Source organism: Lithobates pipiens, unplaced genomic scaffold, assembly GCF_037356315.1.
Source record: "Lithobates pipiens isolate NorthernLeopardFrog02 unplaced genomic scaffold, aLitPip1_a1.2 Scaffold_18, whole genome shotgun sequence".
NCBI lineage: Eukaryota > Metazoa > Chordata > Amphibia > Anura > Ranidae > Lithobates > Lithobates pipiens.
Window position 1 is genome coordinate 577,122,754 of NW_027507758.1, and position 15,971 is coordinate 577,138,724.

Here is a 15,971-nt window from a genome sequence, read left to right on the forward strand (position 1 = left end):
GGAGGACTGGGATGACATGTGGGACTACCCGTTCCAGACGCTGGTATCAGCTAGAGACAGACTTATCCAGTTTAAAATCCTGCATAGAGTATATTACACCCCAGCCAGATTGGCCAGAATGTATGGTACGGGTGCCGGGGGTGCTGGTGTTGTACAGCCGACCGAGCTGACTTTGATCATGTGTTTTGGCAGTGTCTGCAGATTGAGGAGTTCTGGAGGGGAGTGACCTTTTGTATGTTCTGTATGTGTTAAAAAACTGTTCAATAAAAATACATTTTCAAAAAAAAAAAATACATATGTCATACTTACCTGGTTTTGCACAGAGCAGCTCTGATCCTCCTCTTCTTGGGGCCCCTGCCTCTGTGGTCATTGGAAATAATTTCCCCCTTACAGATAGCTGAAAAGATCAATGGTGTCAGTGGCAACTTATCTGAGAGGGAAAAATTGCTCATTGCTCAAGAAACCTCTAGCAACCTCTGGAAGAACCATAGTTGAGAAACCCTGAATTAGAGTGTATTACTTACAGGAGGTACGTCGGTATTGAAGAACATCACCTGGGCTCACTTAGAAAGTATAGTAACATTTATTAGTCGTGTGGGTGGACTTAACAAATTTACATCTTTTTCCTACCCAGGCATGACTTTTTCTAGTGGTGAAAACTGGAAAGTGATGAGAAGATTCACCATTTCATCCCTAAAAGATTTCGGAATGGGGAGGAAGACAATTGAAGACAGGATTTCGGAAGAATGTGATTGTTTGGTGAAAGAGATTAAATCATTTAAAGGTCTTTCTTCTTTAATGCTTTTATTATTGCAAATTGCAGTCCATTAACCTTTAAGCTATTAATCTCATTGATTTAGGTCTGCTTCCATAGTAAAATCAAATACACATAAAATCAAAGACACATAAATGTAATGAGGATCATGAGGGCCTCTAGTGTTCATGGAACCTTTAGGTTTTTTTTTGGATCCTTTCTGTAAAAGAAGATTCACGTCATGTACACTCTATGACTAACAGTACTCAGAAACCCTAAAGAAATGATTGAGTCCAGGGATGAGCCAGGTCCATAAAGACACAGTTGATGAGTTTGGGGTGGAAGAAACACACAGACCTCCTGAACACTTTTGGGATGAATTAGAAATGAATGTGAGATTTTCTCAAACAGCTTCCATTGACCTCACAAATTCTCTACATTTCTGCCAGCTGTATCAACCATCATAAAACACGAGGGGAAACAAAAGAGTATCAAATGCACACAATAACAAGCTGCAGCACCATGACTTGATGTCAGCATAGAGCAATAACAGAAAAATACATAAAAGGTGGGACACAACATATACAGTATACAACACTCAGAGGAGACTATTTTCATTATCTTTTTTTATACATTTTTTTTACGATGGCTATTAATAGTACTTTCTTTATTTCATGATTATTGAAAATAATATTAATGTATAGAGGAGGGATTGGTGTGTTAAAATATAACATTTACCATCTTGATTATACCTTGATATAAAGATCACTCTTGAGTAATTTACTAAATGCAGCTAAAGCCTGTATCTCACTTTACCATAAACAAACTTCTCCACCTAGATTAAATTTGTGGTTGAACAGAATTAATGATATTTGAACCATGAAGGACATTGTTGCAACCTCTAACCACAAAGAGGACCAATTCCATAAAGCGTGGTTCTACTCGTTAGATTTTACATGTTCTGCGGAATACCATATACTTTTATACCTGCGGTGAGCCTATCCTGAGCCATAGGTTTAGAAACTGCATACCAATGGGCTTGGCTTGATGTGGACGAGTCACAATTTGGAATGCTTCAATTTACCCTTTAAACCATGTTCCACTCTTTATTTCTTTCTATCATTTTCTTAACCCCGGTTTCAGGTATTTTGGATGCTGATTAGTACGGCAAGTGACTGGGGAGATCCCCGCCATCATTACCTCAATTAGGTGAATGGTAGCGATGTTTACAATGCTTAGACCTAGGATGCCTTTCCCCTGCCTGGAATAAAGGTGTTCTTGGGTCTTGGGGAAGAGGTAATATTCTACAATAAGAAAAATAGGAATATTTGTAGCAGTGCTAAATAATAAACAAAAGTGCAAAATAATAATATGAACGTATTGACTGAGTTTGAACCAATAGGTAAAGTGTGGTTATGCCCAAGGCATAATAGATGGTGAATGTTGTTGAATAATAATAATCCAAAAAGTCTTGATGAATAAAAGTCATAAATTGCAACACAGGTGTGATATTAGATTACACACATCCACTTAGGAATGTCCATAAGGGGGCGTGGCCGGACGTGAAAGAGGATGGACGCTCCAAGTCTGAGCTCCGCTGGCTGGCACTAAATCTAGGGCCACCCTGCTTCGGTGAGTGCGATCTGTGCCCCACGATCCTTTCGCCAGTGCCCAGAGCACCGGCGGCAACATCCCTGGCCGCTTTGGAGGTCCACGGCAGCCCGCACACTCCATAACCAGGCCGGCGCTGGTGCCATCCCCGAGGCTCCGGCCGCCATCTTGCGGCCTACAAGGACTCTTGCTCCTCCGAGCTAAATTACCGCTGCGGGTGGCGAGCACGGGGGCCTAATTCAGCGGGACGCATGCCCTACACCCCTCAGCCAGCATCCGGAGCACCGGCGGTGATGTCCCCGGCCGTTTTGAAGACCCGAGGCCGCCCACACGCTCCGCGCCATCGGCGCCATCCACGAGGCTCTGCCGCCATCTTGTGGCCTACAAGGCCTTAAGATCGAACACACTCCATTACCGCCGCGGGCGGCGAAAATGGCGGCCCATCCAGCACCGGCGGCGAACCCCAAGGCCGGTGGGCAGAAGACAGTGGGTGACCTGGAGACAGCCGGCCTCACCCAAACAACGTTCAGGCTCCAGGAGTGGAGGTAGGTGGCAGCCATCTTGGCACACCAGAACCCCCCCAGCAGGCCTTGCATCCCTCCAGAGCCAGAGCCTAACCCCCTCAAGACCACGATAACACCCCACTTAGGGGAAGTGACCCTTTGGGGGACCCACAATGGCCATGTAAAGGGCCAGCTTCCACATCCAGAGGGCGAACAGAAGCCTGTTAGGGGACTTCAGTAAATTCTCCCCAACATGGGCAGATCCACCAAGAGTTCCTCCACACCCCGCACCCAAAGGGACCCAGGTACCCAAGCGTCTGGAAACATCCCGGAGCTGTTCCGAACACGCCAGACGACGCATCACGAAGTGGCGCAGGCGTCTCAAGTCTCACAAGCTGTATCCCCGGCCACATTCAGTGGCCCCTTAGACCCGACTATGGACGGGGATGACAATGGACTCGGTAACCCACACCCTAGTCTCCTGGATATCCAAAGAGACCTCCAAAAGGTAGCCCTGGACCTTAAACGCACTTTCACAGAGGCGATTTCCGACCTGAAAGCGGATTTTCACAAGATGAACAACCGGCTTACTGAGGTGGAGGAGAACTCCCGGATGCAGGCCATGGCAATCAAGCAGGTTCAAAAAACATATGACGTGCACCTGCCGCACATGTTCGAGTTGCACAGGAAAGTAGAAGACCTCGACAACAGGGGACGCAGGCATAATGTATGGGTGAGGGGAGTCCCGGAGGGAATAGACCAGAATGCACTACCTCAAACTGTCTGCTCTATTTTTAATGATCTACTTGACCAGCCCGCAGACTCCCCCATTGAAATGGAACGGTTACATCGGGCATTAAGACCCCCTCCCCGCGACTCGGAACCTCCCAGAGACATTGTCTGCTGCATAGTGAATTTCCCTTTCAAGGAAGAAATCCTCAGAAAAGCTAGAGACAGAGGGCGCATACTATTTAATGGCGCTGAGATAAAACTTTTTCAAGATCTGTCACAGATTACCTTACAGGAATGTCCATAAACCAAAGTCCGTGAAGCAAGTGTGCATAAGGAATAAAAAACAGTGATGATTCCTCCACGCAACCAGAGTGTACACACCACAAAGGCAAGCTAGATGAGCTTGCGGCCAATTACCCGGCCAGGACCTTTATCCAAGAGTGGAAACCAGTGCCTCCAAATAAACCATATGAGGATATAGCCAGCAAACAGCCCAGATAACCCAATCAGGCAGGTCCCATACAGAGTGGTCAGATGTTACCCAGAATGAAAAAGGAACTCCCCATAGCATAATTCCGATAGGACATCATTTAATAGAAAGGTAAAATTTACACTTACAGCACAGAAGGTTAAAAACAGCAAAATAGCCAGCCGGCTGTGCGAACGCCTGTCCGCTTAGACAGATACACGTGGTGATGTCAGCACATCAACTCCACCCAGCGCGCGTTCTGTCCTATAATGACATCGTCTGGGGCACGGGCAACACACTAACGCATCCCGTTTATAAATAGAGCCAAACAAAACCAAGCCTCAATGTGAATCAGGACCGGAAACATCAAGCACAATCAATGCATGGAGGACTGGCAGATGCCAAGTAAATATTCTGCAATGACCATTTTTGAGCTCATACATTATAAGGAGTTCCTGTTCAGTGTGCAAGATGTGTGGTCCTTCTGATGGAATAGGTTGTTTCAGAAAACTACACAAAGCCCTGTATAATGACTGCTGGAAACCTGATAGGTAAATTATTATTATTATTATTTTTTTTTTTACACTTTGTAAGTGGACTTCACATGGACCCCCCTCTGCTTGTCCTGCTATTGTATATCTGTCTTCATTTTTGTAATGGGAAACACCAACAATTAAATAATAATAAGTATACTAATAGCACTCAGTGGCAACTTACACTTAGGCCGCGTACACACGGGCGGACTGTCTGGCCAACTAAGTCCGTCAGACAATCCGACAGACAGTCCGTCCTACTTTTGAATGAACGGACTTGACCACACACGATGAACAGACAGTCCGTTGAAAGCTTGCGCGATGACGTGTACAGCACGTACGACAGGACTAGAAATACGACGTCCAATACACTGCAATGCAACCTTCGGCCGTGTAAATCCTTTCTGAGCATGCGCCATACTTAGTCCGTCCAACTTGCCTACTCACGAGCGGACTGTCCGCTGAAACCAAAGTTGGACGGACAATATTACGGAAATTCCGAAAGACTTAGTCCGCCAGACTGTCCGCTAAAAAAGTCAGCTGAAGCCCACACACGAGCGGACTGTCCGCTGAAATGTGTTTCAGCGGACTAAGTTGGACGGACAGTCCTCTCGTGTGTACGCGGCCTTAGAGCTGCTTCTACCAACAGAACCTCGGAAAGACATTTTTGTGGAATTCCCAAGGTAATCTACACCTAGGATTCACAGCTTGCACCAGAAGCTTTGAGTTTTAAAAGAGGATTGCATCCTGCCAGAAAGAAGATTGGTTTTACCAAAGATAGTAGCTTGGCAGTTGCAAATTGGTCTTCTGAGTGGGTATCGGAATTCATTGGTAGCAGTAGTAAACAAAGGTTTGCCTGAAAGCGGAACACTTCTATAAGAGATAGGCCCCTTTCACACTAGCTGATTGGGTCTGCCTGTCCGTTTTAAAGGTGGACCCAGTCTGACCTTCCAGTCTGCTCTATGGAGTGGCGGGTGTAAATGGACATGCATCCGATCCTATCTGCTAAAAACTGATGGATGGATCCGTTCCCCATTCTTCTGGTGGACCGGATCGGATGGCAGTAGATTGTAAACATACAGGCAATTTATTAGCATCAGACCTCCCATAGAGGAGAGCAGGCTGTGTCTGTATCCATTCTGTATAAGCAGAGTAGATATGGACCAGTCATCCGCCTGCTCAAGGGGGATCAGCAGGCCGATCCCCTGCTAAGCAAGTGGACGCCAGTGGAGCCCGCCCCATGTGGAAGGGGCCTTATGATTTATGAAAAGCTAAACCCCACATACACTATGAATTTTCATTTCAGTAACATACATTTTTTTTGTGTGTCCTAATTATAGGAGAACCATTTAATCACTCCATGATTATGAACGCTGCGGTGGCCAACATAATTGTTTCCATATTACTGAGCAATCGATTTGATTACAAGGATTCAACATATCTGAGGCTTTTGAATATATATGTGGAAAATATCCAAATCCTTGGCAGTCCAGCAGCTATGGTAAGCAACTAAATTCAATACACACGACCGGTTTTCCTGTCGGAATAAACTCCAAAGGTTTTTCCGACAGAGTTCCGACGGAATCACACCAAAGTCCTATCGTTAAGAACATGGTGATGTACAGCATGTACGACGAGACTAGAAAAAGGAAGTTCAATAGCCAGTAGCCAATAGCTTCCATCTCGTACTTGCTTCAGAGCATGTGTCGTTTTTGGTCCATCGGAACAGCATACAGGTGAATGGTTTTTCCGATAGGAATTGGTTCCGTCTGAAAGATTTAAAACAGCCATTGAGGAGACAGAGACCAAGGAGAGCAGCCAATCTCATGCACATCACTGGATCATGAACGGTAAGTATTGGGGGGGGGGGGGGCTGTGGGGGGAGCAGAACACTGAAGGTTTTTACCTTGGTGCCTAGAAATCTTTAGCCTTTAGAACCACTTTAATGCATTCCCTACATTAGGGTAAATAAATGTCCCAGTAATTGTAACAGCAACTTGCTATGGGGGCACAGACAGAAGAGGAGGAGCTTAGGGGCCATTGTGTGAAAAATCATTGCACAGAGCGGGCAAGTATAATGTTTATTATTTTAGGAAAATAAAAATTAAGGCTTTGCAACTGCTTTAAGTAACACTTACCATATTTTCCAGTGTATAAGACGACCTTTTAAACTTAAAAAAACGGGCAAAAAAGTGGGGGTCGTCTTATACTCTGGGTATAAAATGCCACCCTCTGAATGTCAGCCAGTCAGATGTGCGGTAATACCATATGTAGCTTTGGCTACATACAGTGTGCACCACTGAGCTAATCCTTGTATGCAATGTATTCTATTAATGAATACAGAGCCTGTTCAGATTGGAGCAACAACCTCTGCCAATCCAAGTAGGCTACATACAGTAGCCTACTCGACTTTGGGAGTCAGAGAGGCGTGGGTTGATGATGTTACAGTGTCTGCCAATCCGAGCAGGCTTTGTATTCATTCATAGAATACGTCACTCACCGTGATTGGCTCAGTACGGTATGGCTCCAGCTCCAGTAAGAATAAGGAAATATGAAGCCTTGGAAAAGGGGTCATCTTATATGGTGAGTGCAGGCAAAAACTGTAAAAAAAAAAAAAAATGGAAAATTAGGGGGGGTCGTCTTATATGCCAGCAAATACGGTACAGGTCTTTTTCTTTGCCTACCCTATGACTGTACAGTAAAAGCAGAAGCAGCAGACCACTGAGCTCATTTCTCAGCCACTCTGATCTCTCATGCTGTCAACATGCTTAATATTAGCACATGATCAGTACAGCACAACTGATTGGCTCGTTGTGCTGATTTTCACTCCCTATGAACACTGTGCTCTGCTGGTACTGCAAGCAAAGTCAAATTCAGGTACTCACACTGCTTGCATTTCTAAATTATTTCATTTTTTAGTTTAACTGACAGATGTAATATTTCTCAAATTAGGTCCATTAATGTGCTCATTATATTTTAGCATACAGTACTGTATATTTCATGTTCCTTTTTGTTTTGGCAGCTGTATAATGCATTTCCATCAATATTACGTTGGTTGCCTGGAAATCACAGGAAGGTCATTAAAAACCAAATCGAAACGCATGAATTTATTAGGGAGACCTTTACCACCCAAAGGAAAGAGCTGGATGTCAATGACCAGAGGAATCTTGTTGATGCATTCTTGGTAAAACAGCAAGAGGTAAGGTGACACTTTGGGAAACTGAAAAATTCAAAAGAGAAGCAATTACTTAAAAAAAATGCCATGTAAAACTGTTTTTATGTAGTTTTTTGCTTGACTATCCCTTTAAGGTTAAAAATGGCCATTGCAAGATTGGAAGAAAAGACATTTAAAATAGTACTAAATTTTAAACATTTTTATACCTAATGTATTCTTAATGTATTCTCTGCATTAAAAATGCAAATTCACTGCACATCCTACCCTGTCCCCACCCCCCTCCTTCACCTATCCCTAAGCACTTACCTAGCTTTTTATCACTGTCACTAATTTCAGAGTCTTTCCCCCCAATTCCTGGTTTCGCAGAAACTGTGGACACCGGAGCCAAAGATTTATCAGTGTGTTTCTTTCTTGTCCAGTCATCAGGATGGCAGCAGATACTAAAGCAAACTATATGTAGTGCCGTCCTAGGTAGACTGCTAGGTAAATTTAGTTTTTGGCTCCTTCTGTAATCAAGGGAGCAGAGATTGTTTGGCCTGGTCTGTTCATGGTTTCACAGGCTGGGAGTTTCATTGCTTCAGCCTTCCTCTAGAAGACTTAAAATAACCAGCCTGAATAATTGTCAGGGCCTAGCCAATCCCCAAGAAGGTGTGCCCAGATGGTGGCTCAGAAACAAACAAATATTCTGAAGCTCTGGAGAGATTGTCTTTCCCCAGGAAGGAGAGTTCCAAGCCTCAGGGGGACTATTGCCTTTGAGGTGGCCTGTGAATTGTGTTGCTGTTCTGTGATATCTCAGCAGTGACAGATCTTGGACCTTGAAGTAATCTGGGACTGACTGCAAGACTATACCAAAGATGGTCTAGAGAACTGACCCACTCACTGGAATGTGTCTGGAGGAAGCTGAAAGGTGGCAGCTGTCCTGGGCTCTTGTGAGTAATGACCCTGAATTGATTCTTGGTGATGGTGTGCTTTTGAAATATACAGGTAATTGCCAGAGTCACCTTGTCAGATACTGGCCATTCTCTACCCTCAGCAGTGTACTTTACTATGAGCTTAGAGAAGAGTGCCTTCCAGTACTGTGAAGTGTCCCTGAGATTGCACTGGATATCAATAGCTGTGTAGTGGTGCAGGGTAACCTGCTGCCAAAGAGACTTGCCTCATGGACCCCAGCTGTGAGGCCTTATACTGCCCAATATTCACAGTTGCTTAAAGCGGGAGTCCACCGGGACTCCGCGTTTTTTTTTTTTTTTAAAAGCCAGCAGCTACAAATACTGCAGCTGCTGACTTTTAAATAGTGACACTTACCTGTCCAGCGCGCCCGCGATGTCGGCACCCGAAGCCGATCGCTCGCTCGGCTGCCGGGTCCCGCCGCCATCTTGGGTATGGGAATCAGGAAATGGAGCCTTTCGGCTTCATTTCCCGGTTCCCTACTGCGCATGCGCGAGCCGCGCGGCGCAATCCGGACGGTCCCCGCTGCCTCTGGGAGCTGTGTGTTTCCCAGCAGGCAGCGGGGCACTTGCTGAAGGGGGGCGGGCGCTTGCGGAATGGGGCGTAACGTACGCCCCGTTCCGCAGAGAGCTAGCCCGGAAGTGGGTGCAGTTACCTGGATTATCCAGGTAACTGCACCCCCCTCCCCCCTGAAAGGTGCCGATTGTGGCGCCGGAGGGGGGGGGGATTCCGATGAGCGGAGGTCCATTTTAGGGTGGACCTCCGCTTTAAGGAGAAGACTATCCTCCAGTTGTTATGTGCTGGAGGATTTGGAGTATCCCATCCCCCTAAACCCTTTCCTGAATAGGCTGTTGCTTGGGTGGATGGCTGGCCTCTGTACTGTTTGGGGGAGAGTCAGTTAAAATCAGTGTCCCCTGCGGTGGTAGCACTACTTTATACGCTAACGTCACCTCGTGTTTGGAACAGTTCCAGGAGAACGGGTCTGTCCGTATGCGTCCGGCCGGCGCAACGGACTTAAGGCTGATGATTTCTATATACACTGTATACCTATCCTAAATCCCTCTGAACTCATGAGAAAGATTTTTTGGGAGCGTTTTCTACAATCCTTGTAGTGGAGTGGTGGCGCAAGGAGAGTTTCGAGGACCCCTCTGGATTGGGAGATGATCATATATTCACATGCCTTTTGTAACCCTCTGTAGTGGGGGGTCATTATTTTCTGGTAAGCGGCAAATTTAATTATTTGGTGGCGGATCAAGCACTACTTAATCGCATACAGCGGTGGATCGTTTACGGTTCATCTGTGGGGTACTTTATTCACATTTTCTATTACACAAATAACTTATTTGATTTATATATATAGACTTGTTGATCCATACACTGGGTGTATTTAGAGTTTGTATCATTATATATAGGGGCATGCGGCTTGGTCCTATACTGCTAAGAATAGGCGGTTTGCATGGTCTGAGTTTATAATATTTATGTGTATTTATCACTCATGGTTTGATTTTACATTAATTTATGTTTAGAGGCTGAGTAACAGCCCATAATCCATTGTCACTTAATTAATTTCTACACATTTTGATGTTTGTGATATTTAGCGCAGCTTATATATTTTTATCTTTAGTTTTTTTCTGTAGTTATGTGACACAGTTAAGCCGCAGCTAAATTTGGTCTGTTTAGGATCAATCTATATAATTGTTTCTTGTGTTTCACCTTAGCGCAGTTTTTCTCTTTTTTTTTTTCAGCACTACATGTGTTTTACAAACTAAATAGGAGAAGAGTGAGGTTTCAGACCACTAAGGTAGAGTTAAAAAAAAACCTTTGTCAGGTAATAATATGTAATGGGTAGGTAGTTCAGCTATATACAGCAAATAGGTATGTACCTAATGTTTGGCTCAAAGGTCTAGAGTGGAAAAGATAATTTTTTGGGACAACAGCTAACAAGAATAGATGGTCACAAAGTCTTCATCACAAAGTTCAAAAACCTTGTCTTGCAGGAAAAGCCCAATGAAAAATTATTTTTCACCAATGAAAACCTGACAATGCTTGTAACCGATCTCTTTTCTGCGGGAATGGAGACCACCTCGACCACACTTCGCTGGGGAATTCTGCTGATGATAACACACCCAGACATCCAAAGTAAGAGAGAAGCAAGGCTTTTGTAAGGTCTATTGTAAATGCCTTACAGCTATGTTGTTAGTATTGCATACGGTATATCTAAAAATTCTTTTTTTTTTACCGTTCATTATTTGCATGCTTTAGCCATATTTTTATGATGATTTCATATGCTGACTTGTAACCACTAGAGTTAACAGCCTTTTGTATGACAGCCTGTGCAGTCAATATCATTTCTGAAAGTGATAAAATTATTTAAGAAAAAACAATTAGAGCAGGGCATCTCAGCCAGGGTTCTATATAACCCTAGGGTTCCTCCAGAGGTTGCTTGGGCTTGAACCCAAGGGGGTAATTCTTCCCAATGACCACAAATGTAAGTTGCATTGTTCCCAGTGACTATCACACTAATGTATTATGAGTTGTAGGAATTTTCACTTGTTGACTGGAGTTCCCTTGACTGGAAAGTTATTTCAAGAGTTTCTCTGTGTTGAAAAGATTGATAAAGGCTGCTTTAGAGAGTGCATAATTTTGGAAAAATGTTGGTTAGTCAGCTTTTCATAGGAAAAGTATCAAATATATATTCAGCAGAAATCAACCAACTAGTCAATCAACAAAAAAATCAATGCCACTTTTTGCCAGCAGTTATAGCGCCATGCAGTTGCTTTTCCTCCTAGACACAACCAAGCCGCATGTGGCTAGTGCTAGGTTTTCCTAACAGATGAACCTGTATAATAAAGATTCTATATAAACAATTAAAAAATTGTGCAAATCTCCAGCAGAGATGTTGAAAGCATTGGTTATAAAATTACCGAAAACAGGAAAAGAGCCTAACACACCCCAGAACTTTCACCCAATTTCACTTCTTAACATAGACATCAAGATATATGCCAAATTCATAGCGACTCAACTTATGAAATACATGCTTTTACTTATTCATAGAGACCAGACAGGATTTACTAAAAGCAAATCAGCTGATACAACCAGAAGACTAATTAATGTTGTACATTTCACTGAACGCACCCGAACGCCATCTCTGCTACTTTCCTTAGATGCAGAGAAGGCATTCGACAGAGTACATTGGGGTTACCTTAAATCAGTCAGTTTGGATTCAAAGACAGAATTTTACAAGCTATATCGGCTCTCTACTCCCAACCCTCTGCCCAGGTATATGTGGATGGGATGCTTTTGCATCCCTTCTGCATAACGAATGGGACAAGGCAATGCTGCCCCCTATCCCCTCTAATCTTCAATCTAGTCATGGAGCCCCTAGCAGAGCAGATCCGTTCAGACCCATTGATTACCAATATTACTGGCCTTCCTACTCCACCATCTCCTGACTTGGTACTGCTAAACCTGAACATAGACCAATTTCCTCCTTCAACCTGCACAATGGCTATGTATATTCTACTTACATCCAGACTATCACTGACTAGACTCTGGAAATCCAGCTCACCTCCAACTCTGATGGATGTCATAACAACGACTCAGACACACTATACCTACGAACTCTTAATTTCACCCAACAGAGACACATACCTTCTTGGAAAAAAAATATATGGGCCTTATGGCTAACTTGTTACAAAATGACTGAGCAACCCTAGCTGTACTGTATGTAATGTTGTGACTACTTACGCTTAGTGATTAAAGTAAGGTCATTAAATTACATGTGCTCCCTTTTGTTTAACCTGCACTAAGTTCTTTTTATGGATGAGCATAAGGATGGCACTTGTTATGGTTTCTTACCTTATTTCTGTGTATTATTTCCTTTATACTCTTTTATATTCTTTTAAAATGAGAGCAATGATGAAACTTTCTACATGCAAAGCTTCCTTTTGTTATGTTTTTGATTTATTGTATGTAAAAACCCAGTAAAAACCTATTGTAACTGAAAAAAAAAAGTGCAAATCAATTATGCAAATCTGTTAAAATTAAAAATATATATCAGCAAGGTTTAAAGTAAGTATTTATTGGAACTGAACATTTTACTTGCCGCTTCAGCTTTAACTTTTGTATTGGTACCAGGAAAAGTCCAAAAAGAAATTGAAAAAGTGATTGGATCATCTCCTCCACAAGCAAGTCATCGTAAGGACATGCCGTACACAGATGCTGTTATTCACGAGATTCAAAGATTCGGAAATATCGTTCCAACTAATGTCCCACATGCCATTACTAAAGATGTCTACTTCCGAGGGTACTTTCTTCCAAAAGTAAGCAGCAAGTTAGCACTGTGCTCTGTTATTTAATTCATCACACAGTAAAATGAATTGGTTTCCATTATTTTTACAAGTAGCACATCCAAACAAGTTGTCAGTCCTCTGTCCTCAACGTATCTGATTATAACTCTTTTTTAAATCTTATTTCTCCCCTTTGAGATCCCATTGTGCCACTGCACAGCATCATGGGTAATAAACACAGCAATGTTAATGAAATAGAAATGAACATTTTTAGTAACTCAGTCATTCTACCCAGTGCTGGGACAAGGCCATTTGGTGCTCAGGGCAAAGATGGCAAAATGCGCCCCCCCCCCCCCATTTTTTATGAGGAAGCGTCATGGAAGCCAATCAGCAGGCAGTGCTAGCACAGGACGCGGACCTCCCAACTCACCCGCAGTGGAGTCCCGCATAGGTGGGGGTAAGGGCAGGTAGGAGGGAGAGTTCGAGGGCTGGCAATCACAGGTGGGCACACTGTGACTGAGCTGTCCTTACTCTTTGTGACACTGATGATCAGGAAGAAGGGAGTGGAATGGATGGGATGGGACAGGGGGTGGATATAAAGACCAGTCTGTGGCTGAGGGATGTTGGGGGGGTTCTGGCTCTTTCTCATGTTGTTGATCGCTGGCTGCGGAAAGAGGTTGTGGCATGGTGGTAGCTGTGCTTCTACCTGCAGCTGGAGCCCCGGTCTCCCCTCCCCCCCGCACTGATTGACAGCCCCAGAGAGGGGAGACCGGTCAAAACACCTCTTATTTCCTTCCTCTCTTTCAATCAGCTCCATACAGCGCTCATAGGGCCTCCTCCGCAGGACTTTCCTCTTCCAGTCCTCGCCACTGCATGCCAGATGCCTCCTCCAGGTGTGCAGGGACCGCTCTGCTGAGCACTCCAGTGGTGGGGGGTGACGGCTGGGGGAGCGTGATTTGTGTCTCTGGAGCAGCGGGAAACATTTAGCTCTGGCTGCTGAAATATCATCCCCTTCTCCTCCTCCTCTCCTACCCCGGACAACACAGTGCTGGCCCCGCCTCCTCCCTACCACGCTTCGTCCTCTCTCTCCACTTCCTGGCCATGGAGCACACAGGAAATGTTAAACCACTCCTGGCCGGAGATTACGGCTGCAGCAGGATTGTTGTCAGCAGAGGCGGTTCTTCACTTCACTGCGCCCCCCCACCCCCAATAAATTGTACCGCCCAGGGCATCCACCCCTTCTGCCCCCCCTTGTATCGGCTCTGATTCTACCACAATTACAAGTGATTACATTTATTTATTTCAAATAATCTTTATTAAACTTTCATTTTTTTCCTTTTTTACACAACACATACATACAATTTATTAAACAAAACTATTGTCTCCAGTCATCCTAATAGCTAGACATTCCAGTAACATTCAGTGAATATATATATATATATATATATATATACAGTATGCACACACCATACTACCAAAAGTATTGGGATACCTGCCTTTACACGAACATGAACTTTAGTGGTATCCCAAACTTAGTCCATAGAGTTTCAACATTGAATTGATCCACCCTTAACAGCTTCAACTCTTCTGGGAAGGCTGTCCACAAGGTTTAGGAGTGTGTCTATGGGAATGTTTGACCATTCTTCCAGAAGCACATTTGTGAGGTCAGGCACTGATGTTGGACAAGAAGGCCTGGCTCGCAGTCCCTGCTCTAATTCATCCCAAAGGTGTTCTTTCAGGTTGAGGTCAGGACTCTATGTAGGCCAGACAAGTTCCTCCACCCCAAACTCACTCATCCATGTCTTTATGGACCTTGCTTTGTGCACTGGTGAGCAGTCATGTTGGAACAGAAAGGGGCCATCTCCAAACTTTTCCCACAAAGTTGAGAACATGAAATTGTCCAAAATGTCTTGGTATGCTGACGCCTTAAGGGGCCAAGCCCAACCCTTGACAAACAACCCCACACCATTATTCCCCCTCCACAAAATGATTTGGACTAGTGCACAAGTCCACATCAGTGCCTGACTTCACAAATGCTCTTCTGGAAGTATGGTCACCTTCCAACAAGACAATGACCCTAAGCACACAGCTAAAATAACGAAGGAGTGGCTTCACAACAACTCTGTGACTGTTCTTGAATGCCCCAGCCAGAGCCCTCACTTAAACCCAATTGAGTATCTCTGGAGAGACCTAAAAATAGCTGTCCACCAATGTTTACCATCCAACCTGACAGAACTGGAGAGGATCTGCAAAGAGGAATGGCAGAGGATTCCCAAATCCAGGTGTGAAAAACTTGCTGCATCTTTCCCAAAAAGACTCATGGCTGTATTAGATCAAAAAGGTGCTTCTACTAAATACCGAGCAAAGGGTCTGAATACTTAGGACCATGTGATATTTCAGTTTTTCTTTTTTTTTTTAATCTGCAAAAATGTCAACAATTCTGTGTTTTTCTGTCAATATGGAGTGCTGTGTGTACACTAATGAGAAAAAAAATTAACTTAAATGATTTTAGCAAATGGCTACAATATAACAAACAGTGAAAAATTTAAGGGGGTCTGAATACTTTCCGTCCCCACTGTATCTGAGAGATTCTTCACAATTTCCCATATTCCGTTTAGTGTTAAATAATTATTGAAGCCTCCATGTGTAGTATATCCTACAATCCCTTTTATATGTGTGATAATATTACAAACTTCCATCCATTCATTTCTGTGTAATTTATTATTCCCCTCCAATTCCAAGAACAAAAAAAAGGGGATGGAGAGTTCCATTTATGTGCTACACCCTAACAACCTATCTCAACCTAATTGTGACAAAATCAACCTTAAAGTGTCTAACCATTTGTCCCAGTTTTATAAATATATCTGGGTATCCCCTATGCTAATAAACCATATGTTCTCTTTGCAAAACCTCATTTAATGATTTTATCCACAAAGAGTATGTTGGGGGGAGCCATA

The 15,971-nt window shown here is 43.8% G+C and overlaps 1 protein-coding gene across 2 annotated transcripts in view; it reads left to right on the forward strand.

Annotated features, from left to right (window-relative positions):
* Nucleotides 1-15,971, forward strand: part of LOC143989074 (cytochrome P450 2C5-like) — a 54,615-nt gene that overhangs the window by 28,904 nt on the left and 9,740 nt on the right. For both annotated transcript variants that reach the window (XM_077489085.1, XM_077489086.1), the window contains exons 4-8: nt 635-784; nt 5,943-6,103; nt 7,625-7,801; nt 10,723-10,864; nt 12,863-13,047. In XM_077489085.1, coding sequence (XP_077345211.1) covers nt 635-784; nt 5,943-6,103; nt 7,625-7,801; nt 10,723-10,864; nt 12,863-13,047 — 815 coding nt within the window. The remainder of the gene's footprint in view (nt 1-634; nt 785-5,942; nt 6,104-7,624; nt 7,802-10,722; nt 10,865-12,862; nt 13,048-15,971) is intronic.